Below are 26381 nucleotides of genomic sequence, written 5' to 3' on the forward strand. Positions count from 1 at the left end.
ATTAACGAGTACTTAGAGAGCAAGAGACCCCTTGTAGAGCAGTGTTTGAAGATCAGAACTTTGTAAGGTGCATTGTCCTCCAAAGCCAGAGAAAGTGCATCAGCAACTTGAGTGGAAACATCAATAAAGTAATAATAAAACCTTGTTAAGTGGAAGACTTCTGGGAAAGTGCATTTAACAAAATTGAAGACAAGAAGGGTAACCTTAGCAGCAGCAACCTGAGAAAATGTCATCGGAGAATTTAGCTGTAACCGGGAGTGCTCCACAGCACATGTACACTTCACTCCTTCTCGGTGACAGTGACACCTCTTTTGTAATCCTTTCTCTGTGCACCCTCAAAATGGGGTTAATGTTTTCTTGCTTTGTGCTGAATTTCATAGAAATAAGTGCCCCTAGAGAAATCTTAATTGTCTCTTTATTTCTTTTTTTCTCATTTTAATTCCCTCTGCAGTTGAAAAGTAATACTACTGTGGATTTACAGAATTTGCTAATTAGTAAGAAACTTGACATTTATTAATACAAAACTATGAATAAATGTACTAATTTAAAAATTATGTCACCATCAGAATGTTCCCATGGAAGCTGGAAGCCCCGAGAAAAATGTAGTCTTTAGGTATTTATTAACAAGGTGATTAGTTAGAGCATTACCATAGGACATGTTATTTCAGTGCTATAAGTTTATTATTCATGTTCCTAACTCAAAGAGTTGAGATTCTGGGAGATTACATGTGTTACCACATCTTTAGCTTGAAATGGATGGAACCATCTCAAGGCTACCATGAAAGCTTTCCCTGGATCACTAGACTAAAGGCTAAAAAGGAAGAGTAGGTTTTGCATGTCATGCAGCAATTGCGGTTGATTGGTAATGACAATCTGGAAGGCTCTGCTAGGAAGCTCCTGCTGGATAACACGTTATACCTGGTCAGCAATGTCAGTCATGTATGCGAGGAGGAAGCCACAGCGTGAGTGCCAGGTGTGGGCCCTTCCTGATATAGACCAAACCAGGCAGTGAGCTTCCCAAGCAACTTTTGTTCTTTTCATTGGGTGTCAAAGCTCTTGGGAATCTGGGTCTAGCAGTGAAATGTTCTTCCTGGATGATGTGGCAGGAAGAGTAAATAATGCCATGCTAGAACTCTAAAAAGCACTCTGAGCAAAACTCTGACCTGAGCCGTGAGAAGACCTCGTGTGGCCATGGGTGTACAGGGAAGCCAGTCAGGGAGCTCACAAGAGGCTGAGTGGCTCGGAGTTTGTTTCCTGAAAAGAGAAAGGAACTGGGGCAGGGCTTAGAGGGCACCCCTCTCTGGTCAGCAGTGGTTCTGCAAGTGACTTCTGACAGTCTGCACCCTGGCACACAAAGGCAAGGACTGTAAAGATAGGAGTTTGGTTGTGCCAATCAAGCTCTGTCCCGGGAGGGCTCTTGAAGTCGGGATCATCTAAACAAAATCACTTGAAACTGGGATAAAACTTTTCAAGATAATTTTTTTTTTAAGTCTATTTGTTGCATTTTTCAAAAAGCAGTGGCCTTTCCTCACATTTGTCATCAAACCAAGGTTCAGATGTGTAGGTTACTAATCACTGGCATTTGAAATGTTACTTTGAAAGCGAGAGCCTTTAAGGCTACAGAACTCTAGAGATGCTCCTTGGGGAGAACACTCATCATCATTTTCCGAGGACTGGAAATCCACTCAACAATACATATGCACTTCATTAGTGATTGCTTGTCTGCCTTTTAATTACTGTGTCGTACTGCTCAGCCCAGCTGGCAATGAAAGGTGCCATAAATCACCCTTAGCAATGGCACAGGCTGGAAGGAGAGTTGTCCCTTCCTCTCCATGTTTCTCTCATGTCGTGGGTGAACCAAGTGAGCAGGTGTGGCAGAGCCATGGAGAGAGTGAAGGAGAGCTTGACTATGCCCTTGGCCCGTTCCTTTGGCCCTCAGAGAAATGGCGTGGCCACCCTGTGGGCTCTGAGTAATCTCTTTCCACCTATGGAAAACCAGACTGACTCATGGTTTTCCATGAATGACTGTAGAGGCAGCAGCAATTGTGCACTTGAAAATTAATTCCTTTCCTGCCAACACGTTCTTTTGTGTGTTCTTGATTTCACCTCCTCTTCTCACCCACCAGGATGTAGACATTTGCAGTGATCATTTACATTAAAGAAAAGAACAAATGATGTCACGGGGGCAGAAGATCTCTCCTAGCATTGCTGGAGGTAGAGAGCAGGCCCATGTCAGATGCCCCGGTACAAATCTTAGGTCCACGTTTTACTTGCTGTGTGGGCTTGGGCAAGTGACTTCCACTCTTAGTGCTTTCCTCTTCTGTAAAAGCAGGATGATGAAATACCTCCTTACAAGGCTGTTAAGAAGAATAAGTGAGATATTTACATGAAGCATTTAGCTTAGTGCCTGGTTTATACCAAGAGCTGCAGGACTATTAGCTCATTACTAGTATGATTAACAAATGCAAATTTTTAATAAGTTAACTGCACAAGTTTTCTAACTGTCTCTACATGGTGGGTATCCGTGCGAGGTGTTCTTGCTGGCTTCACATGTATAGAACTGCTGACCCCGAGTACTGTTTTCAGAAATGGCGCCTCTGAGCTTTATACAGCTGTGGAAAGAACATTCTTTTCCCTGTGCCCTAGTCATTTCTAGACAGTATTCAGCATGGTGATCATTGTGGATGAGGGAGCAGCTACACTGGACACAGGTAGAGTGTCACACCTGGGTGAGGCCACTGCTTCTCACCTCTGATGCTGGCCTCCATCACCTTTCCTCAAACCCCACCGTAAGCCCGCATCTTGCCCTGCCCTTCTCCGAACAGTGCTTGGGTAGCCAGTTCGGTTCACTGAGACAAGGTTTGAGGTCTTAGCTGATAGGTCACCTTGATCAAGTCATTTCACTTCTTTGGGTTTTGTTTCCTAAATATCTACTGTAGAGGCTCTTGGGGTTTAAATGAGCTAATACAGGTCGAGGACTAACATAGGCCCTGGCACACAGGAGGATTCAATCGATACTCATTTGTTGTCCTTGGTACAAGGCTCGTGCTGCTGTTGAAGGCTAGGAAGTCCAGGAAGGAATGGATTTCAGGTCAGTCCTATCTTCCTCCATTAACTACAAAGACCTCCTTGTCATAGTTTCAGGGGGGACCAGCTCTTTCTTCAAACTGTATCTTTCTGTCTCCTATGGATCTGGGCCTGTCCTTCTTAGGTGCTCAGAAAACTGTATAGATGTCAATTAATATTTATCCAGCACCTCTCGTGTTTGAGGCAACACGCTGGACACTGTGGGAGATGTCAAGGAAGGTTTGTATAGGACAGATCACCCAGATGATTGTAAGAGCCTCATTTTTCTTTTGAGGTCAGGCGGTGATCAAGAGAAGTAAGAAAATGACCAATTAGTCTTCCCTTTTGAGAACTCTCAGCTCCAGTAAGCCCTTGTGCAAGTGAGGAGGAGGACAAGGAAGAATGAAACAGTACAACTTTATTATAAGGGAGGCAATAGCCAGTATGTAAATGAGTACACCACACAGGAAAGCTGTTTTGAGTCAGTGTGAATCATAAGACCAAAGTGAATGCACAATAGCCACCCTGCAAACTCCAGCTCTCCTGAAGAAGCTTGCCTGTAGAAAGAAACATCCCACCTAGCCTGAACGATGGAGCCACGTGATAGGATTCAGGTGTGGGTCTCAGTCTGCATGCTCGTTAGTGTTCGATGATGCCCCCTAGTAGGCAGTTGGAGCCTCATTACTGTTTGTAAGAGTAAGCTAATAATTAAGAGTTCTGAGATTCCAAATGGTGACAAATAGAATGAAGCCGTAATGAGATGGATGGGAATGGAGATCCCCTGATGAGTGCCAGTCATGGTGAGAGGATGAGGAAATGAAAAAAGACACCGTTGCCACTCCTAGAGATGCTGAGAAATACCTATTTGTCTATGGCACAGGGAAATGGGAAGGCATTTATCAGGCACTAAAAAACGAAGCTTCCCTGGATGGAACTTTGGATAAGGCTGTGCTGCAAAATCCGTTCTGGGGGGAAGATGGGTCAAGACTTGGACTGACTTCAAATTCATGTTTTATATTTCGTGGTAGTGAAATATGCAGAAGTGGGGGTGGGGAGGAGCCCTGTTTCAAGATCCTGTGAGAATTTCTCTTGATTATCTGCTGCTGCAACAGGTCTGACGATGTTGGTTCTAGTGAGAACCTAATATCGAGACTATAGTTTGACTTTTTGTGATTTCATTTAACCAACATCTTCTGAGGATTGGGAGAAGCCAGTTGGATGGGTGGTCTGGAGTGGCCTTGAGTTCAAGGCCCTGAACTTAGATCTTACCATTAAATGAGCTTCCCATATGCTGTTGAACAGGATTGAAGGAGGATCTTCATACAGTTCTGAACTTGTACCTTTAGTGGATCATACAACCTGAGGTAGACTGTTAATAGGTTTTATCCTTCATGTAATTATCTTCTGAATAGCACAGTTAGAAATTGCAGAATATGGTAGCACACTTAAAATAGAAGTACGTCCATCTATAAATTGCTAGTGACACGTAGCTATAATTGACACTGTAAGTAGCCTAACCATTCAAGTTTTAGTGAAAACCTATGAGTGGCATGGCTTCACCAAAAAAATCAGGCATTCCACATTAGTTAAAATGTGGTGAAATCATCTTTCCCCTGTGAAGAATGGTAATCATTGTCTTGTATTCATTTGTGTTGGGAGTCTTAATTTGTTCACTGTTAACATTTAAAATATAACACAATTTGGGTAATTTTGCTTTGGCATTCCTTTTTTTTTTTAAATGTGCCAGAAGCCTTAAAAAATTGTTTTAAAAAGTAAAGAACCCTGGATGTCTCTTAACCTCTGAGAGGCCTGTGCCCTGATGAAGGGATGCTAACATGTGGTTCCAGCTTCTTGAAGATTGCGGTTGATAGATTTACCATACCAGCTGTTGGCACCAGTTCTAAGTTGATGTCCCCACATGTCTACCCATGGAGGTGAACTCTTAAAAATCTTTTATGGCTATGTAAAAACTACAGTATTAATGGGAATGCAGTAGAAAATGATTACTCCAGAAAGATACATGACATTAAGGTGATTTTTTCAACCTGTAATTCTTTTCCTTTAGCATTGTTTTAATATCATAACCTGTAAGTTCCCTTCTGCCATTGCTGTTCATTTGAAGATATGGTTTGGGTTATTTCTCCTGTTAAGATGAATTCCAGCTTCCATCAGACTGAGAAGTCATGCCCTACTTTGTCCTTCAGTTGAGAAATCTTCCTTTTTATTCAGGCTTCTCTCTTTGCCACCCGAGCTGGCTATCTACAAGCACAGGCTGTTGATTTTCTAAATGGCTGTAGGCCTCGATGCTGGTGTTAAAGACCTTCACCATCTGTATTTGCTTTGACAGGATACATTTTTAAAATGACATAAGTAATTTTAAATTTTATACATTTTTGTACATATGGTACTGTGTTTAATACTCAAGGTCAAGTTGAAAAGTAAAACACATAGACGTCATCCATTCATTCCCTATATCTTTCTCTACTTGATGAAAAGAACTCTAGGAGCAATTTTTTCTTTTTTTTACACGTGAGGTCTTTTTGAAGAGCATCTCTCCAGTGGATCAGTGGGAGAAGGGGGCTGGCAATTCACATTACACAGGGTATTTGAAAAAATTCCCTTCAAATAGCTCCTCCAATGCCTAGTCATAGTAGAAAGTAAAAGTATGCAGAAAAGGTAGTAGAATTGATTCCAAACACATTTTCTCAGAGGAAAATCATTCTTAATGTTCAGATTTCCTATATGTACATGTACACACAGAAATGATTTTAAAATAGTTTGATATGTGTACTCACTATTCATTGAAAATAAATGACATATTTATGTAGCATGAATATAAAGCTCTATTATATCTACATAAATACAAGGTTGTTATATAAATACAAGATTATACATGTTATAATTATATAAATATAAGGTTATATATTTCATAAATACAAGGTTTTGTCTTCCTTATTTGTATTTCATTCTCTCATTGGATGAATTACCTACAAAGCAGTTGTCATTATTGAGGGGTGGGTGGTGGCAAGAATGTAATAGGTCCAAAGAGCTCTGGGGCATTTCAGGGAGTAGGTGTAAATACTTGTCCGGAAATTGGCAATGAATGGGCAGGAATAAGGGGTTCTTGGCCCTCACTGCACATTAAAATTACCATGGGAACTCTGAAAAACAACAAAACTAAAAAAGACCCTGATGCCCAGGTCTCAGCCAGACCAATTAAAATAAAATATATGGGAGTGAGCTGTTGGTGAGTATGTTGAGAAATTGGAGGCTTAATTCATTGATGGTGGTCATGTAAAATGATGGAGTCACTAAGGAAAACAGTTTAGCCATTCCTTAAAAGTTAGAGAGTTTCTACAGGACCCAGCAATGCTACTCCTAAGTATATCCTCAAGAGAACTGAAAACATAGATCCACATAAAAACTTGTGCCTGAATGTTCATAGGAGCACTATTTATAATAGCCAAAATGTAGAAACAACCCAAATGTCCATAAACTGATTAATGGATTAAAAAAATGTACAATATACTTACAATGGGATATTATTCAGTCTTTAAAAGGAATCAGCTACTGAAAAATGCTACATGGATGAACACTGAAAACATTATGCTACGTGAAAGAAACCAGACACAAAAGGGTACATACTATATGATTCTGTTTATATGAAATGTTTAGAATAGGCAAATCCATAGAGACAAAATAGATTAATGTTTTCCAGGGGCTGCAGGGAGGGGTAAACGTGGATTAACTACCTGGAGTTTCTTTTGGGGGTGATGAAAATATTCAGAAATTAGATAGTGGTGATACTTGCACAACTTTGTGAATGTACTGAAAACCACTGGATTATACACTTTGAAATGGTAAACTTTATGGTATAGGAATTATATCTCAAGTTTAAAAAAATCTTAGGAAAGGATACTTGAGCATGAGGACCTTTTGTAAGCTCCTGAGATGATTTTAATGTACAATAATAAATACCTTTTTTCTTTTAAATTGAAATTTGAAAACTGAACACACTGTAGCTTAAATCTTCTTCATCATGAGCTTCTCATCGCTCACTGACTGCAGCACCAATCAAGGCCCTACATGATCTGGTCCCTGCCTACCTTTCAAACCCATCTCCTCACTTCTTTGTCTTGCTTTTTGTTCTCAGACTCCACCATCCCACTGTTCCCTTCCATTCCTCTAAGACCTTAAGCTCATTCTTGTCTTGGCATTTGCTGTTTCCTCCACCGGGAACCTTCTGTCCACAGATACTCAGGTATAGTGGGCTCTTCCTCATTCAAATCCCAGATCAAATGTTAGGTTCCCTTTCCATTGACATTAAACCAGCCACTTCCACCTTCTTCAAGTCACTACCTGTGTTTGCTCCCTGATGATTTCCTTCACAATCAGAAATGTTTTTGCTTGCTGACCGGTTTGTGGTCTCCACCACTTACCGTTCCTCCTTACCCTTCCCCTAGAATGCTCCATGAGCGTAGGGGCTGGCACTTTCACCCCTAAAATAGTACCTAGGATATTACAAGTACATAATACTTGTTGAATGAATAAATAAGTGATTAGAGTTTAAGGAGCAACCATTTCAAGGAAAGATTATTTCAGTGTAATCAATCCCTGAAAATCTTTGTTGGAGAAGGGAAAGGAACCAGTGAGAGTAAGATTAGAGATGCTACATAAGCAAATGTTGGAAAACATTAAAGTGATGGGAGGGGAGGAGAGTAGTTGATGAAGTGAGATCTTGAAGAAGTAGTTTGCATTTTGAAATAGCTGTGTGTTTCCTGTTTATAAATAGTTGAGCTTCAGTATTTTTTTTTGACTTGTTAAAAATTGAAAAATTTTCTTTAGTGACACCATGGGTTGATGACTTAATACACTTTACTAAAATTGGGGGTTTTTTCTTTGTATAAAAATGTTACGGCTACACTTTTGTTTGCTTGAATTCTGAGACACTTCAAGCTGTCTTCTCTTTTTGCTCTTGTTATCTTCTTGTGGGGTATTCTTAGGCTGTCTTTTGTGGAATTTTGATGTGTGCCTGTAAGCTTAGAATGTTTTATAAATTATCTAAACCTGAATATATGTCTCCAGCTATCCATTTATGTACGTTGATTGTTTTCCAAGTCATCAATAAAATTTGTTTGAGAGCCTGGCCAGCTGAAAGCATCAGTTAGATGACAAGTAATTTTTCCTGTTTAGTCTTGGGATCCATTAGCCAGTAGCTTTCAAATGTATTTACTTTTTTGGTTAACATTTGATTCCCCTGTTTTTAAATGAAGTGAATTGAAATAGAAACATATTTACTCACTAGAAGAAGTGTCTGTAGTTATTTGCAGTATGGCTTCTTCTGATGACCCCCACAAAGGATTGGTCATGCCTTCTAGGGTTGGTTTAGAGTTCTGCTATTTGCTGAGTCATGTCAGGATGTAAAAACGGCAGATTATTTTTAAAGTAAGTCCTATCACTCCCAGTCATAATGGAATAACATGTTTATTTTTCAAGGGAAAAAAAAAATACAAGTTGTTCATTCTTTAAACCAAAAGAACATTATTTCCTTTTCATCACGTCTGGCTCCTTGGTTGCCTAGGAGATGTCAGTTTTCATGGCAGATTGCTTTAGCTAGGATAGTTAGAAGAAGTCATTTCTCATTATATCATATTCCTAAATAATAACAAATTTTTGTTAGAGATTTGGAGAATCAGAATGCCCAGTGCTGACAAAATTATGGGGAAATGGCCCTTCTCCCTGTACTACTTCCGAATGTAAATTTGTGGAAACATTTCCTGAGAGATATTCTGCAGTACATATCAATAGCCTTGAAGGGTCAGTATCCTTTGAACACAGTGATTCTCAAATCTAGGAATTGATACATGAGAAGTAAAGAGATGCATAAATGTTGATGTATGAAGGACCTTCCTCATAGGGTTTTCAGGAGGATTACGAAGAAATTGCTTAGAATGAGGTAAGTAGGGAGTAACTGTTAGCTGTTACATCTATTATTTAATCAGATATTGCTCTGTCTCTAATATAGAGAGGTTAGCAATCATCTAATGGTAGTGTAGTGCCAAAATGTGTTTTTAAAAAAAATTTTGCTTAACTAAAAATTATATGCCATTTATATGAAAAGCACTATTCCAAGCACCTTGCCATTAACTTGCTTACTAGTTGACAAATCACAACTGTTTACTGAATAAAATTGGCCGTTACTTTTTGCCAGGGTAAAATACTAACAACAATATGACTGGCATTTATCGTATACTTATTAAATGCTTTACGTGTGTCCTTGAGAAGGATTATTGTTATCTTCATCTCACAGAATGACCCTTGAGCTGTATTCTTTATTATTTTTTAAATTAATTTTTATTGGAGTATAGTTGCTTTACAATGTTGTGTTAGTTTCTGCTGTACAGCAAAGTGAATCAGTCATACGTATACATATATCCCCTCTTTTTTGTATTTCCTTCCCGTTTAGGTCACCACAGAGCACCGAGTAGAGTTCCCTGTACTTTGAGCTGTATTCTTAACCTCATCACCCTAGAGGTTCTGCTAGACAGTTGGGCTAAGAATGGAGAATTCTATTCAAAAATCTGTTGTTTTAGAAAGCTCCCAAGATAGTTTCAATAAACCTAGCTTTGGAACTAGTGCTTGGGGGAAGTACTTAACAAACTTTAATGTGCATATAACACAACTGGGAAGGTTGTTAAAATACAGATTGATGCAGTAGATTTGGGGTGGAGCCTGGGAATATGCATTTCTAACAACTCTCAGGTAAGGCAGAGGTGGTTGACAAGCAGACCACACTTTGAGTAGCCAGCCTGCTATGTTGCTTGTGAAAATATTCAGACTTTTCACTTGTCACAAAGAAATCATTCACTGTAGGGAAAGGTAATCATGGGATAATGGTCTGGTGGTCTGGTGGTTAGGATTTCACATCCTCAAGAGCATGGCCTGTTTTGCTGCAGTCCTGAGTTTCTCAAACTTGAGTTGTTGGGTTTTGAAGATTCACATTCGCAAAAAGGAGTTTGTATTTTGCGTTTCCATTTAGTGAAATAATATGAAAATAACAAACAGGCATATATTTTGGATCACCAGTTGACTGTCTTATAAGAGAGTATTGCCATGTGGTTTTGGCACCAAGGAATCCCCTAAAGTGACAATTAACTTAATTCATCATTTCTGAAGGTGGGGTCCCTGAAGTCCTAAATTCCCAAGTTTGAGAAATTCTTAAATAGTCTCCTGTATAAATAGTATCCTCTAAAGGAGACCTTCTAAGGGTCAGAATGACTTTGAGTAAGCCAGTTGACTTGCTAAACTTACCCAACGTCTCTAAAATGAGAGGACTAGGTCTAAGTCATCTTTTTGGTCCTTTTCTGCTCAAAAATTCTAGGGTTGACTTTTCTTTTTCTTATTTATTTTGTTTTTAATGAAGTACAGTTGATTTACAATGTTGTGCAATCTCTGCCGTACAGCAAAGTGACTCATTTATACACATATATTCTTTTTTTAATATTCTTTTCTGTTACGGTTTATCACAGGATATTGAATATGGTTCCCTGTGCTATACAGTAGGACCTTGTTGTTTATCCATCCTATATATAATAGTTTACATCTGCTAATCCCAAACTCCCAATCCATCTCTCCCTCAACCCCCTTCCCCTTGGCAACCACAAGTCTGTTCTCTATGTCTGTGAATCTGTTTCTGTTTTGTAGATAGGTTCATTTGTGCCATATTTTAGATTCCACATATAAGTGATATCATACGGTATTTGTCTTTCTCTTTCTGACTTACTTCACTTAGTATGAGAATCTCTAGTTGCATCCTAGGGTTGACTTTTCTTTTTTGAGGCAATGTTAGAAGAGTATGGCACTTATCTTAGTTGGACATTAACATAACATTTGCAGGCAAATCAGGAAGAAACCTGATCTACTCGGAAGTGAGCCGTTGTTATCTACGGTTGTTACTGGGGGAAATTCCACATTCTGGGACATTTTCTTTTGTGGCCGTTAAACCTTTTTCCACTGCAAGTTAGGTTGCCTATCTAGCCCTATCAAAAAATGACCGATCAAATTCACCGGGTCACAAAATTAAGTGTGAATAGTAGAGACCTTTTTTCATTACTTATAGAGGGTAGAGAGGTCAAGAGAAGGTACAGATAACTTCTGTAGCTGAAAAGATGGGAAATGGAGATTCATTAAATACCTGGAAGTCACATATTTTTAGTTCAAAACAAGTTGTTACTAAGGAATACAAATTTAAAAATTAATTGGCTAAAAACATGACTTTTGTTTTCATTAATATACTCTGTCATTGTCTATATAGAGACTCATGCAGGCCTCAGTCACTGTTTCTGGAATGAGCCTAGTCCCTTCTATGTCTGTCTTAGCTAAGGCCCACTAATAAGAACAAGGCCCTAAACCTTAGACTGAGGTCCCAAACCCAGTACTTTGTTCTCTGGGTGCCAGAAGCCATCATCTTCACATTTATTAAGAAACAGATCCCAGGAGATGATTTTCCCCTGAGAATTCCACAGAATATTGGTACATCCAGCCTTCTTGTTTGGTTAAAAAAAAAAAATCAGCAATTTTACTTTAGCTTAAAATAAAATTGCTTTCTGCAGTTTTCATGTGAGAGGAAACTATTTAATATTTATCTCAGCCTTGCAGACAGTTTCCGATCCTGGAGTTGCAGGAATCTTCCCATCACACAATATTGGCTCTTATACTTTTCTCTACCTTTGTTCCATTTATAGTTCCTGGAGTATTTTTCTTCTCCACTGAAATTAAAACTTGAGGAAGCATGTCTGCTAGCAGCACAAGTGGGCAGAATTTTACAACAATTAAAGAAGAGGCAGAAGTGGATTTGAGCAAGGAAATATTAACATATTACCATTTGGGGCTGCCTATGTCATGTGACAGACATAGTGAGATTTGTGTCATATACTCTGTCAACCATTTTTTAAATTTTTATTTTATTGAAGTATAGGTAATTTACAATGTTGTGTTAGTTTCAAGTGTACAGCAAAATGATTCAGTTTTATATATATAGGGTTGGCCAAAAAGTTCATTTGGGTTTTTCATAACATCTTAGGGAAAAACCTGAATGAAGTTTTTGGCCAACCCAATATATATATATACACATATACATATATATATGCATATATATATATATGCATATATACATGTATATATATGCATATATATGTATATGTGTATATATATGTATATGTATGTGTATATATATACACATATGCACACACACATATACAAAAATATATGTATATACTCTTTTCCAGATTCTTTTCCATTATAGGTTATTAAAAGATACTGAGTAAAATTTCCTGTGCTCTACAGTATCTGTCATCCATCAGTTTCAGGTGAGATATCTGAGGGTGAGAAGTTCAGTGAATCGCTGAGGATCAGGGAGTGATAGAACCAAGACTCAAGTGCGTGTGCTTTGAATACTCATTCCACCTCTTCAAGCTTCCTCTCAACAAAGGGTAGTTTGTGAGTTGTGTAGGCATACCAAAAGGGAAGGAACAGTGAAGAGGGCAGTTAACATTTCAAATTGTTGGCAGGCTGAACTCATGAGAAGAAATGCACTAGAAATAAATGAGCTCATTGGCAAGAGTAATGCCTGAGAAGGAGGGAAGTGAGAGGCAGGGTAGCCTCAAGTAGAGGAGAGATGGGTCATAATTAAGCCTAATATGTAACATTAGGAACCAGCATTGTGGATGGCTTATATTCATGCTGATATTCATCAGCAGTCAGATGGATTGAGGCTGTCTCCCAAAAGGTGTCAGGAAGAAAAAAAATATGAGAAGACTGAAGAAAGACTTGAGAGGGAGAAGGAATAGAAGTGTTAGATATGTCAGAGAGGGAAAAATTTCCCCCTCTACCCCTCTTGAACTCTGGTGGCCAGACTAATGACAAAATTGATAACGAGAGAGATTAACAGGAGAAAAAGAAACAAATTTTCATTCATGTGCATGGTGGTCTAGGACCTAAGAAGTGGCCAGAGCAGGCAGCTTTTATACTTTTTAGACAAAGAAACAATAAATTTGTGAGGAACTGAAAGGACAAAGAAACAGGTTTTGGATGTTCAATCAGTGAAGAATCTAAACAGAGTTTGGGCTCCTGGTAGTAAATTAAAGAAGTAACAAGGTTTGTTTATACAGGCTTCTTGGCCTGAATTCCCTGTCTCTGGAGATGAGGGTGTTCTTCCACCTCCGGATGCCAGGAAAGCACCTTTCATAAGGGAGATTTATTTCCTGCTTTCACGGAGACAGAAAGGAGAGTCAGAGTGTCCCACTTGCATTGGCCATTTCTTAAGTAGCTTTAATACAAAATAATCAGTATGCTACTGAGGCACATTTTGGGGTGGCCTTCCAGAACCCCAGGAGATAGAATCCCTGGAAGGCAGAGAAGTAAACTGCGGTCAGGGAATATTTGAAAAAAATAATGACCAAGAATATAAAGAATCCCCTGAAAACTGAAGACCTTATATGGAAAAGGTTAATAGACATCCAAACAGTAGGAATCAGGAAAGTTTTCTGTAGTGGATTGAATAATATCTCTGCTAAAAGGAACCTCAGAACTTAACCTTATTGGAAAATACGATCTTTGCAGATATAATTAGTTAAGATGAAGTTATACTGGATCGGAGGGGGTCCTAAATCCATTGACTTGTGTCTTCGTAAGAAGAGGACACACAGAGAAGACAGCAATGACAACTTTAGTTTCTAGGACTATTATAGGGTAGATAATTGGAAAATTGTCCACTAAAAGAAAATTTGAAATGCTCTATGAGATATGCAGATATTCACTCAAAGGCATAGTTGATCTTTGGAAAAAAAGTGCGGGGTGGAAGGCAAAAAACAAAGGGAGCTAAAATTCATAAGGGGAAGTAGTCCAGAGCCCATTGCTGCCTGGTGTAAGGGGATGTCTGTGGACCTTTGAAAATAAATGAAAAATATCACTGGAGTGAGCAGTGGCCAAAAAACAAAACCAGCATATCAATAACTCTTTGAAATTATAACACTATATTATTTTAAAAGATCAGAAATTGGACAAGGGGAAGGTGGAGGATGAGATCTGAGAGATCCAAGGTGGTAAGTATATGCTAAGGACAGAGAGATGGATCTACTTTTAGATATTGACAGGGAAATTGAGCATTAGTATGGATTGTAATAAGATAATAACCACTACTGAAACAAAATAGAATGTTTTATTTTTGTACCATAGGAAAAAACTTGATCTACCTGGAAGGTAGGAAGGAGAAAAAAGTGGAACAAAAAGATGAAATAGTATGGAGGTTAAACTAATCAAGACAGATTGTCCAATGGATAGAAAGCTAAATGCTATAATGTTTATAAAAAATATTTAAAAGGACACAGATTGAAGATAAGGGGATAGAAAACTTTACGGTTGTAAAATACAGACAAAATGAAAAAGGAACAATAGATCAAGGGAGTAAAATAAGCAGGGACTTATGCACGTGCCATAATATAGTAAGCAGTAATTTCTGGCATTTGACATTGATTAAGCAATTGCAGTTAGAAATCTAACGCAGTGTTTTCAGAAACCGATGAAACAATTAAGACAAAAAGTAAGCAGAGGAAGATTTGGATAACAAGCAGTGAATTTGCTCTACCACGTATGTAGAACTGCTTAGTCAACAAATGCAGCATATATTTTATTTTGGAGGGCATGTGGATTAGGCACATACTTCAGCTTTTAATGCATCGGGAAGGAAGCCTCAAATTCTAAAAAATCAACAATATAGAGGTTCTATTCTCTAACTATAGTGCTTTAAAATCACTCATTATTAACAGAAAGATAGCAAATGCATTCCATACATTGGAAATGAAAAGACATACTATGAAATAACCCTCAGGTTAAATAGGAAATGATAACAAGAATAGCACAATCTTAAAGCTGAGTGATAAGAAAAGCACAATAGTTCAAAATTTGAGAGAGATAAGCTAATGGAGTACTTTGATGGCAATATATAGCTTTTGTTACTCAAGAGAGAACTAGAAAGTCTGCAACCACACAAGCTCAATGTTTGACTCAAGTAATTAGAAAAACTGCAACATGGTAAATCTTAAGAAATAAGGCAGGAAAAAAAAGGGGGACACAAATATAAACACAGGAAATAAGGAACAAAATAGAGAAAATTAATAAAAACAACAAAAAATGGTCCTTTGAAAAATTTCATAGGCTAGATATAATAATCTGTTAAAAAATATATAAATTTTTACCAATACAGATGAACACTTAGGTGAAAAGGATATATGGGTAAAAAATTAATGCAAGAAAACACTTAACAACCATTAAATAAATTGTAATGATAATCAAAACTACACACCCCTGAAATATAAAAAGAGGCCCAGACAGTTTGACAAGCAAGTTCTATTTAATTCTCAAGGAACAGAAAATCCTGTTCATAAAACTTCTTATAGAACAAAGAAAAAAGCCAAGCCATTAAGTTTAATTTTGAAAACAAAAAACAGGTAAAAAATATTGGCCAACTTGACTTATGACATTGAAAAACACAAAGAATTCAAATCTAGCAACGTATTGAAAAATAGTACACTGTGATTAAGTTGAATTAATCATAAAAGTGAAAGGAAGTTTCAGTGTTTAAAAAAATCTTTCACTGTAATATACCACATTAATGGCAAAGAATGAGACATTGAGTGATCAAAGATAAAGAAAAAGCATTTAATAAAGTTAAGTTTTTTCTTTTCCAGATGGAATCAACTCTTAGCAAACTTGAAATAGGGAACTTTTTTAGCTTTTTAAAGGCTTTCTCCTAAGAACCTATTGCAGATGTCATTTTTAATGGAAAAAGCAAAACTTGAAACTCATTCCCGTTAAGATTGGGAACAAGACAAGAATGCCTGTGTTGCTTCTACTTACCAACGTATTACCAGATACCTGACCAATGCAGTAAGACAAAGAAATATAAGTAGAATAGTGAAATGAAATATATAATTATTATTTCTAAGTAAAATCATTTATATAGAAAACCAAAGAGAATCAGCTGAAACTATTAACAGCAATAAAAGAATTCAGCTAGGTTGCCAGCTTATAAGAGCAACGTAAAAAAATCAATAGCTTTTGTCTGTATTGGGAGTAACCAATTTTAAACCATGATGATGATAGGATACCATTTACGATACTGACATAAACTAAAAACTATCTAGGAATAAATCTAAGAAAGAATTCATAAAACATATAAGGAAAATTTAAAACCCTATTACAAGAGTTTTATTATAGTTTTATAGAGCATAAATGTAGCATTTATAAATGGATTGGTTGAATATTGTGAAGATGTCATATTTTGCCTATTAAAATTTAAATTCAGTGCAATTCTAATCAATGCCTGAGCAAGAGTCTTTTTGAAGGGGTGTAGTTGAATCTAAAATTTATTTGACAGAATAAAGAAGGACCTTCTCTTTACAAAGCATAAACATTATACTGCAGGAGTTGGCAAACTACAGTCCACAAGCCAAATCCAGGCTGCTGTCTGTTCTTACAAATAAAGTTTTATTGGGACACAGCCACATCCATTCCATTATTTATTGTCTATGGTTGCTTTCATACTTCCATGATAGGGTTGAGTAGTTACAACAGACTGAATCTGGCCCTTTAGAGGAAAAAAAATGTCTCCCCTTGTTCTCCAGCGTCTAGCACAGAAACAGAATATAAAGTCCAGACTCACCCCTGTGTACATATGGGAACTCAGTGTTATCATTCCCAGCAATTGGTGCTAGGAAATTTGGCTCACAAAAGAAGAAAAATGAAACCATTTCTGTACTTCATACCATAAACAAAGCTCCAAGTAGATTAAATACCTAACTGTTAAGAGTGAAAATATTTATAAAGCTGATAGATGAAAATTTAAAATACATTTTTGTAACCTTATGGTAGAGAAGTGTTTGTTTCACAGTATTCAGAGAACAAACCATAAAAAAAATTGAATACATCAAGATGAATGCTTTTTGTCCAATGGCGTCTATGATAGAAAAACTAACAGATGATGAAAATACAACTGTCATGTTTAATAGACCAAGATCAGTATTTAAATATATAAGGGACTCCAGAAAAATCCGAAAATAGGAGGGAAAAAACCAATACAAAAGAGGGCAAAGTACGAATTGGTGATTCATACGAAGAGAAATGTGCACATACACATATCACCTTGGAGACAAGCTAATTAAAAATAAAAGATGCCTTTTGCCTATCATATCAATAAAACCTTGGAAACCAGATACTGCCAAGTGTTGGCAAAGATGTGGGAAAATAGAAATCTGCTTATATTGCTTCAAGGATTGCAAAATGGTGCATATTTTTAAAAATCTAAGTATGTATCAATACCGAAGCTAAAACCCAATAATGGGACTCTAGCTTAGATACCCAGGGAAATACATGTAAGTATGGTCATTAGTGTTATTTGTGGTGAAAGCCTGGAGAAAGCTAGTTCTTCAGCACTAGAAGAATGGACCAGAAAAATGACAGTGGAATGCAGTGAGAGAATAAGCAGTGAGAAAGAGTAAATTACATCTATTTATTACAACATGATTGAGTCTGTAAAACAGTGTTGAGAGGAAAAGGCAGAATGAGTTTTAAAGCACGATACGACTTCTGTACAAATTTAAAAGTATGTACAAGAGCCCTGTATATGTTTGATGTGTAAAAATTTATAAAACTGCCGTGAAGCTTATAAATACAACATTAATTATATTTTAAAAAATGAAGCCCTGGTGTGGGAGAGGAAGGAATGAGTTTGGGTATAGAGGAAGAAATTAAAATGATGATAAGAAAAATGAAAACTAGAAGAGAGTCTTTCATGGACTCGTAATAGTAGCTCATCAGCTAGAGCCTATGCTTAAGTCAACTCTGTACAACTATCCGTTAGAGGAAACAAACTCCAGGGACATATAATCCTTCAGCACTGTTAGATCCAGGTGCACAAACAATGTCGTCAGGTATGGGTCTCTCTGTATCTTGGCTTTCCTGGCCTCCATGTTGGCTCTAATATCAGGCAGACTCTTGTTGGTGTATCCTCTAGCTCTTCCAGGTTCATGTCCTACCAGTTTGGCATCTTAGAAGAAAGAAAGCCCTTTCCCCGTAGTATCAGCAGTAATCCTTTCATGGATATCCTTCCTTTGAATGGCTCGTTTTTTTGTCCTGTGTCCACTCCTGAATCACTCATGTGACAAAAGACTAATAATGCCTGGGTCACTTTCCCATCCCTAGAACCAGGCAGTAGGAGTAGCCCAACATATGGAATATGGTGGGGTATTACCCAAAGAAAAATTAAGGTGGTATGGCCAAAACTACAGAAAATGGATGCTGGGCAGGCAAAACAACAACAACAGCAAAAAACCACACAGATAGCTTTAGGGCACTTGAATCAGTGCTGTTTGTAGGATGATTGAAATGAATTGCATGTTTATTCTAGAAAAACTGGGGGGGAATAAATAAAGGTTAACCTCAGATATCTAAAACACTTTCACTTGCATGATACTTGTTTCATATGACCCTCAAGGCATAAATCCATCACAAAAAGATGGACTTAGTATGAAGGGCAACCATACAATTGCTGGAGCTGATGATCTTGGAAGGAATGGATAGTGAACGTCCTGTCACTGAGTATATTCAAGCATGGGCTAACAAGCTACCAGGCAAAGATTCTGCAGGAAAGGATTGGGAGAATAGTTGGGTTTGATCAGCGGCTGTGAATCATCCAGGCTGATTAAAGCATAGATTTCTGAGCCCTTGTCCCAGAGTTTCTGGTTTGATAGGTTTGGAGTAGGACTCAAGAACTTGCCTTTCTGATTTCCCCAGGTGATGTTGATGCTACTGCTCCAGGGAACACACCTTGAAAACCACTGGGTTAGATGATTTTCAACGTCCTTACTGACCTTTCATTTTTGTGAGATGGTTGTAATTGTTCTAGAAACCAGTGTTTGTGTCAGTGAGGCAAAACTTCCATACTCTTCCTTTGTACCTGAAATGTGTTAAGTTCTGGCTATTTGAGTGCTTCTAAAGTAGATGAATTTTGCATAGCCCTCTGTATCTTTTGGGTCATTGAGAATATTAGCATCATTAAACAATTGCACATTTATTGGTATGCTTTATAAAATGGTCCTCCATTTTCTGATGTCATCCTTTTTGTAGTCTGATTTCTATTTTCCCATAAGGGGTTCAGGTTTCATCAGTTTTGTAGTAGGGTGGTTCCTGAATTAGAAAAATGAAGTGATTTCCCGAGAAAGGTGCGTTTTAGTCATTCAGAAAGTAACTTTGTCATGTATAGGCATCGACTGATGGAAAATCATTCCTTGGTACCCTAGATGCCAAGTGTCAAACCTTGCTTTCCCCTGTCTTCTCCCCACTACCCCAACCCATGGCTTTCTCCAGAAAAGAGGATATGCAACATTTCACATACCTTGCTGCGTAATACGTCTGCATCAACCAGGAATTGTTTTCATCTTGAACTCTATTTTGTCCCTTCTTTTTCCTCAGTTTTTTTCGCTTTAATTTTTGAAATTTTACTATTGTTCTCTGGGAGTACCCACATGCTTTTGTAATTGTACACAAGGTCAAACAGTGTTTATACTTTTTCTAAATTGCTTTTATATAAACAAAGATAAAACCATTTGAGAAAAGGGAGTTCCCACAGGTACCTCTTTAAGAATGAGAAGGTTTATAATCAATGCTTAACCATGAAAATTTTCAGCTTAGCGAGGATGATGAAACAGATGGTTAAAAATAATACCTGACAGATTGACCTAGTGGATTTGGGTTAAGGTGGCTCCCTGAAGTGCAGAGGGGTTTAAGAAGACACATACAAGCTTTTGCTTGAAAACTGTAAATCCAACCAGCATAGAGAGAGTGGAATATTTTAGGAGGACTTACCCAGAATACATCTTAGTGGACATTAAATGGGGAACAGCTTCAATGATGTCTTCTTTGCAACTAAGAATCTGTAGTAATTGACTTTGTTTTCTTTAAAGTGGTATATAATCTGAGTTTCTCAACTGAATTTTGTAAATGTCCATTTTCTACATCATCTTCTCTTCCAGAATTCAAACCGTGAGGAAATGTCATTCAGATTTGGCCAACATCTCATCAAGCCCTCTGTGGTGTTTCTCAAAACAGAACTGTCCTTCGCCCTGGTGAACAGGAAACCTGTGGTACCTGGACGTATCCTTTTTTTTTTTTTAAAGAGAGAAAAATTAGAAAGGCTCTGATTCTAACAGACCAAAATAAATACAGGATTGGCCTCGAGGATCTGTCCGAAAAGCTAAGCAAGGATCCTCCTCCGTCCCCCTTTGGAGAAACCAGGTAAGATGTTATTCACATTTATTCTGAATCCAGTTGGTGGCACCAGTAATATGCTTGATCACTGTTGCAGAACTTCTGAAAAGAGTTGCTTAGCAACCGTGGCTTTGGAGGTGATTTTTTGCTTGACCTTTTCACTATCGTAGCTGTGTAAATAAATAGGTACTTCTAAAATGGATCCAATGAATATCCTGAGAACTTTGTTTTCAGTTATCAATTGTGAATTTTAATAGCAAGATAGAGACTGGGTGGCCCTCTTGTGATGTGGAAGTAAGGTTATGTGAAAATTATATGAAGATTTGAAATTGACTTGGTTTGTTTACCTCTTGGAGATCATTCAAGCTATGAATTTTAATTAAATTCAAACACATAAATATACTTACAAAATATTTTTTTCATGTTAGGGTCTGAGATGACATTTTCTCTTGGAAAACATCCCGGCTTCTAGATCATTGTCCAGTGCCATTGGTGGTAGAGTATTTTATTTCCATTTGACCATCAATTTCAGTAGAAGCTTCATTCTTTGCAGTGGGAGAAACAGGATTTGGTGAAATGCTCTGGAGAGTTATTTTTATGTTATTGAAATTATCCCTCGTGACTGTATGCATATGACATTTGTATTGACTCCTCAGAATTTTTTTTTTCTCTTTCCCCCCTAATTTAATTTACTATGCAGAGGGCAACAAAGTATAAAATTTTATATTCGAAGATAATGATCATGTCCACATTGAGGCATGATTCTACTTTGAAATAGATTTCTCAGTTATTCTGAATCTACAAATGTGTCAAAATTTTTTCCAGTGTAAGTTATATTTTTTCCAATGGGATTTTTCAAAATGCTTGAAAACTTTATGAATAATCTTCTTTCTTGGCCATGTAACTATTGTACACTGAAAAAAATACAACTAACAAAACATGCACCAAAAGATAATTGTGATTTCTGTGGTAGACTCCCAAATTCCTTGAATGGAAATTTTAACCTAAATTTTGTAAATCTACAAAACTAATGATGATAGCAATAAACTAGTAAATAATATATACATTTTTCTTGATAATGCTTAACTCTTCTTTTAAGTTTATAAAAATATTTAAAATTATAAGTATACAAGATTAGAAAATTACATTCTTCTGTTTATTGAAGTAAAAAAAACTAGAATGATTTAGAAAGGATAAAAAACAACAATTTTTAAGTTGTATACCAATTTTATATTGAGTTTTTCTAAAAGACTTTGAAGTTCTTGAAATAACAGAAGAATTTTATTTTCTCATTTGATATTGTTGCAAGTTTGTGGTTGCCTTTTTCCTTTGAGGAATATTTTTTTAAGCAAAAGGTCTGAGAATTCCAGTGTCGAAAGAATATTGTTTAAATGCCCTCTCTCGTTGGGTGCCATTTTTAATTGACTTTTGTCAGAGATTTGAGGGAACTTGGGATGAAAATGTGAACTGAGATGAACAAATCTTAATGCCTTGGACTGAAAGAATATGAAGTTGCAGAGTTGCACTTTAAAAAAAATGGTTAATAATGGAATGAACGTTGCTTTGTGATTTTTTAACTTGTTTCTTGATAGTAAGAAACTTGATTTTTCACGGTCTTTTTAACCAACTCTGAAAGTGTGATGCATAAGACGTGGATCATATATGTGTTTGAACTCAAGTAAAGTTGAGGTGTCTGCTTCAAGGAAAATGTTCATAGTGAATAGTGAACAGTTAGTGAATGATGACTAGTTTTGTTTCAGACGGCACTGGGATTGTCATTTTGGAAATGAGTCCTGGTCAGTCACCATCTCTTTGAGTAAATGCCAAGGACAAGGGGAACATGCTATTAAAATTAACAAACCTCAATGTGTTCGGAAGGTAGCAAGAAGGACTCGGCCCTTTCTGGGGATGAGAACAGTGAGAACTGGAACTTTTTTGTAATCGGTATACTCTGTAAAGCTGTTTTATATCTACAGTGTTTAAAGTGGTTTCAGGGCATGACCCAGCAATCTCACTCCTGGGCATATACCCAGAGAAAACCATAACTGAAAAAGACACATGCACCCAAATATTCATTGCAGCACTATTTATGATAGCCAAGTCATGGAAGCAACCTAAAGGCCCATCAACAGATGAATGGATAAAGAAGATGTGGTACCTATATACAATGGAATATAAGCCATAAAAAGGAATGAAACTGGGTCATTTGTAGAGATGTGGATGGACCTAGAGACTGTCATACAGAGTGAAGTAAGTCAGAAAGAGAAAAACAAATATCATATATTAATGCATTTATGTGGAATCTAGAAAAACAGTACAGATGAACCGGTTTACTAAGGCAGAAATAGAGACACAGATGTAGAGAACAAACGTATGGACACCAAGGGGGGAAGGCAGGGGGAGGGGTCGTGGGATGAACTGGGAGAGTGGGATTGACATATATACACTAATATGTATAAAATAGATAACTAATAAGAACCTGCTGTATAAAAAATAAAATAAAATTTAAAAAAAAAGTGGTTTCAGGGCCAGTGGATAATGGATTCAGGCAATCCTTTTTATATGATGATTCTGAAACTTTATATTTCACTTTACCTTGGTACTCTGTTAGGTGACACCTGTGAGAAGAATCTTAATAAGTTACTCATTCGCTTGCATAAAGCCATATTCTTTTGTCCCGAGATTTGGGAATTGAAGCTGTGGATGGCTCTGCCCACTAATGTTTCATAAAATAAATGGGGAGATGGCTGCAGTGGGCTTTAATCCCTGAGTGCTCTACCCTACCTGCCCTAGGTAAGCCCCTTGCTGTGGGTCTTCTAGGTCATCTAGCTTCTTGTACCATCTCTACCCCTGGACTTCCCCAGCCCAGCCTACACCTCACTCTAAACCACAGCTCTGATGCTACCACTCTCCTGTTCTTTTGCAAACAAACCACTGATGAATATAATGAATCTCCTTTTATTTGAGGATAAAGTCCAAATTCCTTAGTATCCTTTTAAAAGATTTTCATTATCTTGACTCAACCTCCCCGCTTTCCAAATATTTCCTTAAACAAGTGTTGTATTTCCCTATACCTGTTTTTTTCCCTATCCTTTACCCTGCCTCTCTCTTCACCTTGAGATCCTTCCCATCCTTTTCATTTCAGCTAAAGTGCATTGATACCTGTCCTGCCCTCTTAGGAAAAAAAAGTTCCATCCTTTGTGTGACACTTGGTTCCTTATTGTCATGTTGATTCATTCAACAGTTTATTACTGAGCTCCTCTGTTCCAGGCATCATGCCAAACACTGATCCCAGTCTGCATGAGACCACAACTGTGCTCATTCCTGTCTGTCTCTGCACTGAATCATTAGTTCCTGAGAAGGGGTGGGGGCAAAACTTACTCTTTGCACGTTCTCGTTTTCTTAGTACCCGAAAGTATTATGTTGGCTGAATTTAAAGTGAATCTGTAAACATCAGGAGCATGTGGATAGTTTCAGTTAAGACTGAAATCCTGCTTTTTCAGTCTTGCCATGCACAAAGCCATGTCTTGTCGCCATTTTATTCCAGATTTTTTAGTATCTCATTCAAGCTGTATTTTCCCAACTTTCCCTACATGCTCTGGCAGTTACAATCCTGTTTACTTTTCTGAGTGTGCCGAGTTAAGTCTAAATGCAGTGAATGAATCGATGGCAGATGGGAAAAGATTCTTTTCCACTTTTTTTTCTTTTTTTGCGTGTTAATTGGCCAGTGGACAAGTCTGGATTTTAAGGGCAGTGTATTGCTATCTTATGTGAACCGGGAAATTCTATTTTGTATTTTTGATGATCTCTTTTTAACAAGAGTATTCAGGTGGCCTTTGGGGAGTGTGCCATTCAAGAGAGACTCGTAAATGTCATCTTTGAACTTGTGTTCTAACATTTTGCTCCCCCCTCTTCAACCCTTTTTTTCTTTTGACTTTGCTCACTGACTTTTTTATACCTTTCTGAGGAGGAAAAAAAACCTGTCAGATCAGGGACTGCAGATATGCTTTTGAAGCAAGACTGTTTGCTTCATTCTCAAAAGAGCCACAATCCCTCCTTGTTCCCACCTAAAGCAAACACTCCTGCTCATTGCAAACAGTGTTTAAAGCCTATTGAATAGGCTTTGGCTTCTGTGGTGCAACACTGTGGAAGCATATGTCAGAATATCTTTAATCCATTAATTTCTTGTTACTGGAAAATGCTTTTCAGCGAGTCTTGGTGAGAGAACAGAAGCATTTTGGGGATCGCATCTTCAGAATTCGGCGGCGAACGTTTTATTCATGTACCTTGGTGCAGCCCAGCTATTGTTCGTGGCTTGAAAAAATTTGAGCCAATATAGTTAATACTTTACTCCCCTCCCCTTGCACTGGGCTGTGTCTACCTCTCATCTTGAGTTCAGCATGAAAAATGAATTTGAACATTAGTGGAATCCATTTGGGGACTGGAGCTTTTATTGTAAATAAAATTATTCATTTGTTATGTCCTGTTGTTTTCAGCAGACAGTGTATTGATCTTCGGATTGCTATTCAGAATGGCCTACGGAACTCTAATGTAAGGGGAACACGGCCACGTTTGCAGATGGGTCGAATGTGTTGTGTAATGACAGAGACAAACCTTGCTTGCTGGCCATACTATATTATACAGATCATTTGTCAACTGTTTATTGAATCAGTTGTTAAAAAGAGCAGATTTTTCCAAGCGGGAGCATCGCACACAGAATGTTATCAGGGCCAAGCCACGTTAGGATAATGCACTGAGGACAGCCTTACAAAGTGTATTTGTGAAGAATTAGACTACGTAACTTAACGGACATTTCTGCTGACATATTAGAAACAAAAGTTTGGTACAAGGGAAATTGTGTTCTAAGGTCCAACTTCAATAGATAGAAAAGAAAAATCTGGCAAATGCCTTTTAACACAAAATTTTACCTTCCCAAGTAGTGTTAAATTTTCTCTGTTTTCAGACCATTGCCATATTGAATACTCTTGAAATAAAGGAACAGATAATAAAAATAGCTTCATTACATAACAGTGCTTCTTATGGAATAGATGCTATAGATAAAAGTGCCCTTTTAGTCCTTCCGTAAAAATCAGAAATATTTGTCATTTCCTGAGTAGGTTGTAATTTTGTGAATTTCTTTAATTGTTCAGGAAACTGCAGTTATTAGCGATCTGATGATCTTTCATTTCTCTAAAGAGCTTCTTTTTAAACCTCCCTGTACAAATAAAGTGACTGCAAGCACTATTTTAATATCTTTATTACTAAAGATAGATTTTTTGCTCTTAAAATGTCCCTAAGCATATGCCTTTTTTTTTTTTCACCCTGTGTAAGCCTATTGTATATTAGCTAGCTTAAAATACTCTTGGAGAGATATTCAAAGCCGATCGTGCGTCCTTTGTCCTGAGCTCTAATGGGGAAAGTTGGTTTTCTTGTGGTCATATTTTTCTTGATTTTATATGGCAGATTATTGTGTTCCAAAGATCTGCATGTAGCAGTGATTGTTCAGAGTGTTCTTATGCTGTTTCTATGGGAAAGGTTTCCATATAAATGTGCCCCTACCTTTGGGTTATTAGAGTACATTGCTTCCAGCTAGAACCAGTTTTTGATGGCATTGGTCAGGAAGAACACAGGAAGCTCTTGGATGCTTTCATCATTCACTAAATTGACTGATGTCTTTTTTCAGTGTCCAGAACCTGCCACAGAGGATACTGCCAACCCCCACTGCAAGGCAAACCTTGTGTGACTGTCATCTATCTCGACTTGTCATCTGAGGAATTACTGCACAGAGAGCAAATCTGTTTTATCTCAAATGCCATCTCTTCAGTTGGTAGTGAGCTCACAGTGTTGAGTAGGATTCTGAGGCTGCATGCAGGGTCAGTGGGCAGTAACTGTCATGGGTAACAGAGGAGAAAGAGGAGCCCTCTTGCCAAGGCTCTTCCTCTCCCAAGTTTATTTTTCATTCTTGGAGCTGAGACTGGCGTCTTTATTTTTAT

General features: G+C 37.6%; 1 protein-coding gene and 1 long non-coding RNA gene across 25 annotated transcripts in view; both read left to right on the forward strand.

Annotated features, from left to right (window-relative positions):
* Nucleotides 1-26381, forward strand: part of FHIT (fragile histidine triad diadenosine triphosphatase) — a 1537641-nt gene that overhangs the window by 674220 nt on the left and 837040 nt on the right. For all 24 annotated transcript variants that reach the window (XR_003676743.2, XM_028478555.1, XM_055080195.1 and 21 more), the window contains one exon: nt 20154-20274. Coding sequence is in view for 23 of the 24 variants with exons in the window: in XM_028478555.1 (XP_028334356.1) it covers nt 20154-20274 (121 nt within the window). In the remaining variant the exon portion in view is untranslated. The remainder of the gene's footprint in view (nt 1-20153; nt 20275-26381) is intronic.
* Nucleotides 20336-26381, forward strand: part of LOC129391544 (uncharacterized) — a 352982-nt gene continuing 346936 nt past the window's right edge. Inside the window, exon 1 of the long non-coding RNA XR_008615858.1 lies at nt 20336-20415. This is a non-coding gene — a long non-coding RNA (uncharacterized lncRNA). The remainder of the gene's footprint in view (nt 20416-26381) is intronic.

The sequence above is a fragment of the Physeter macrocephalus genome, chromosome 18, assembly GCF_002837175.3.
Source record: "Physeter macrocephalus isolate SW-GA chromosome 18, ASM283717v5, whole genome shotgun sequence".
In the NCBI taxonomy this organism is placed as follows: Eukaryota; Metazoa; Chordata; class Mammalia; order Artiodactyla; family Physeteridae; genus Physeter; species Physeter macrocephalus.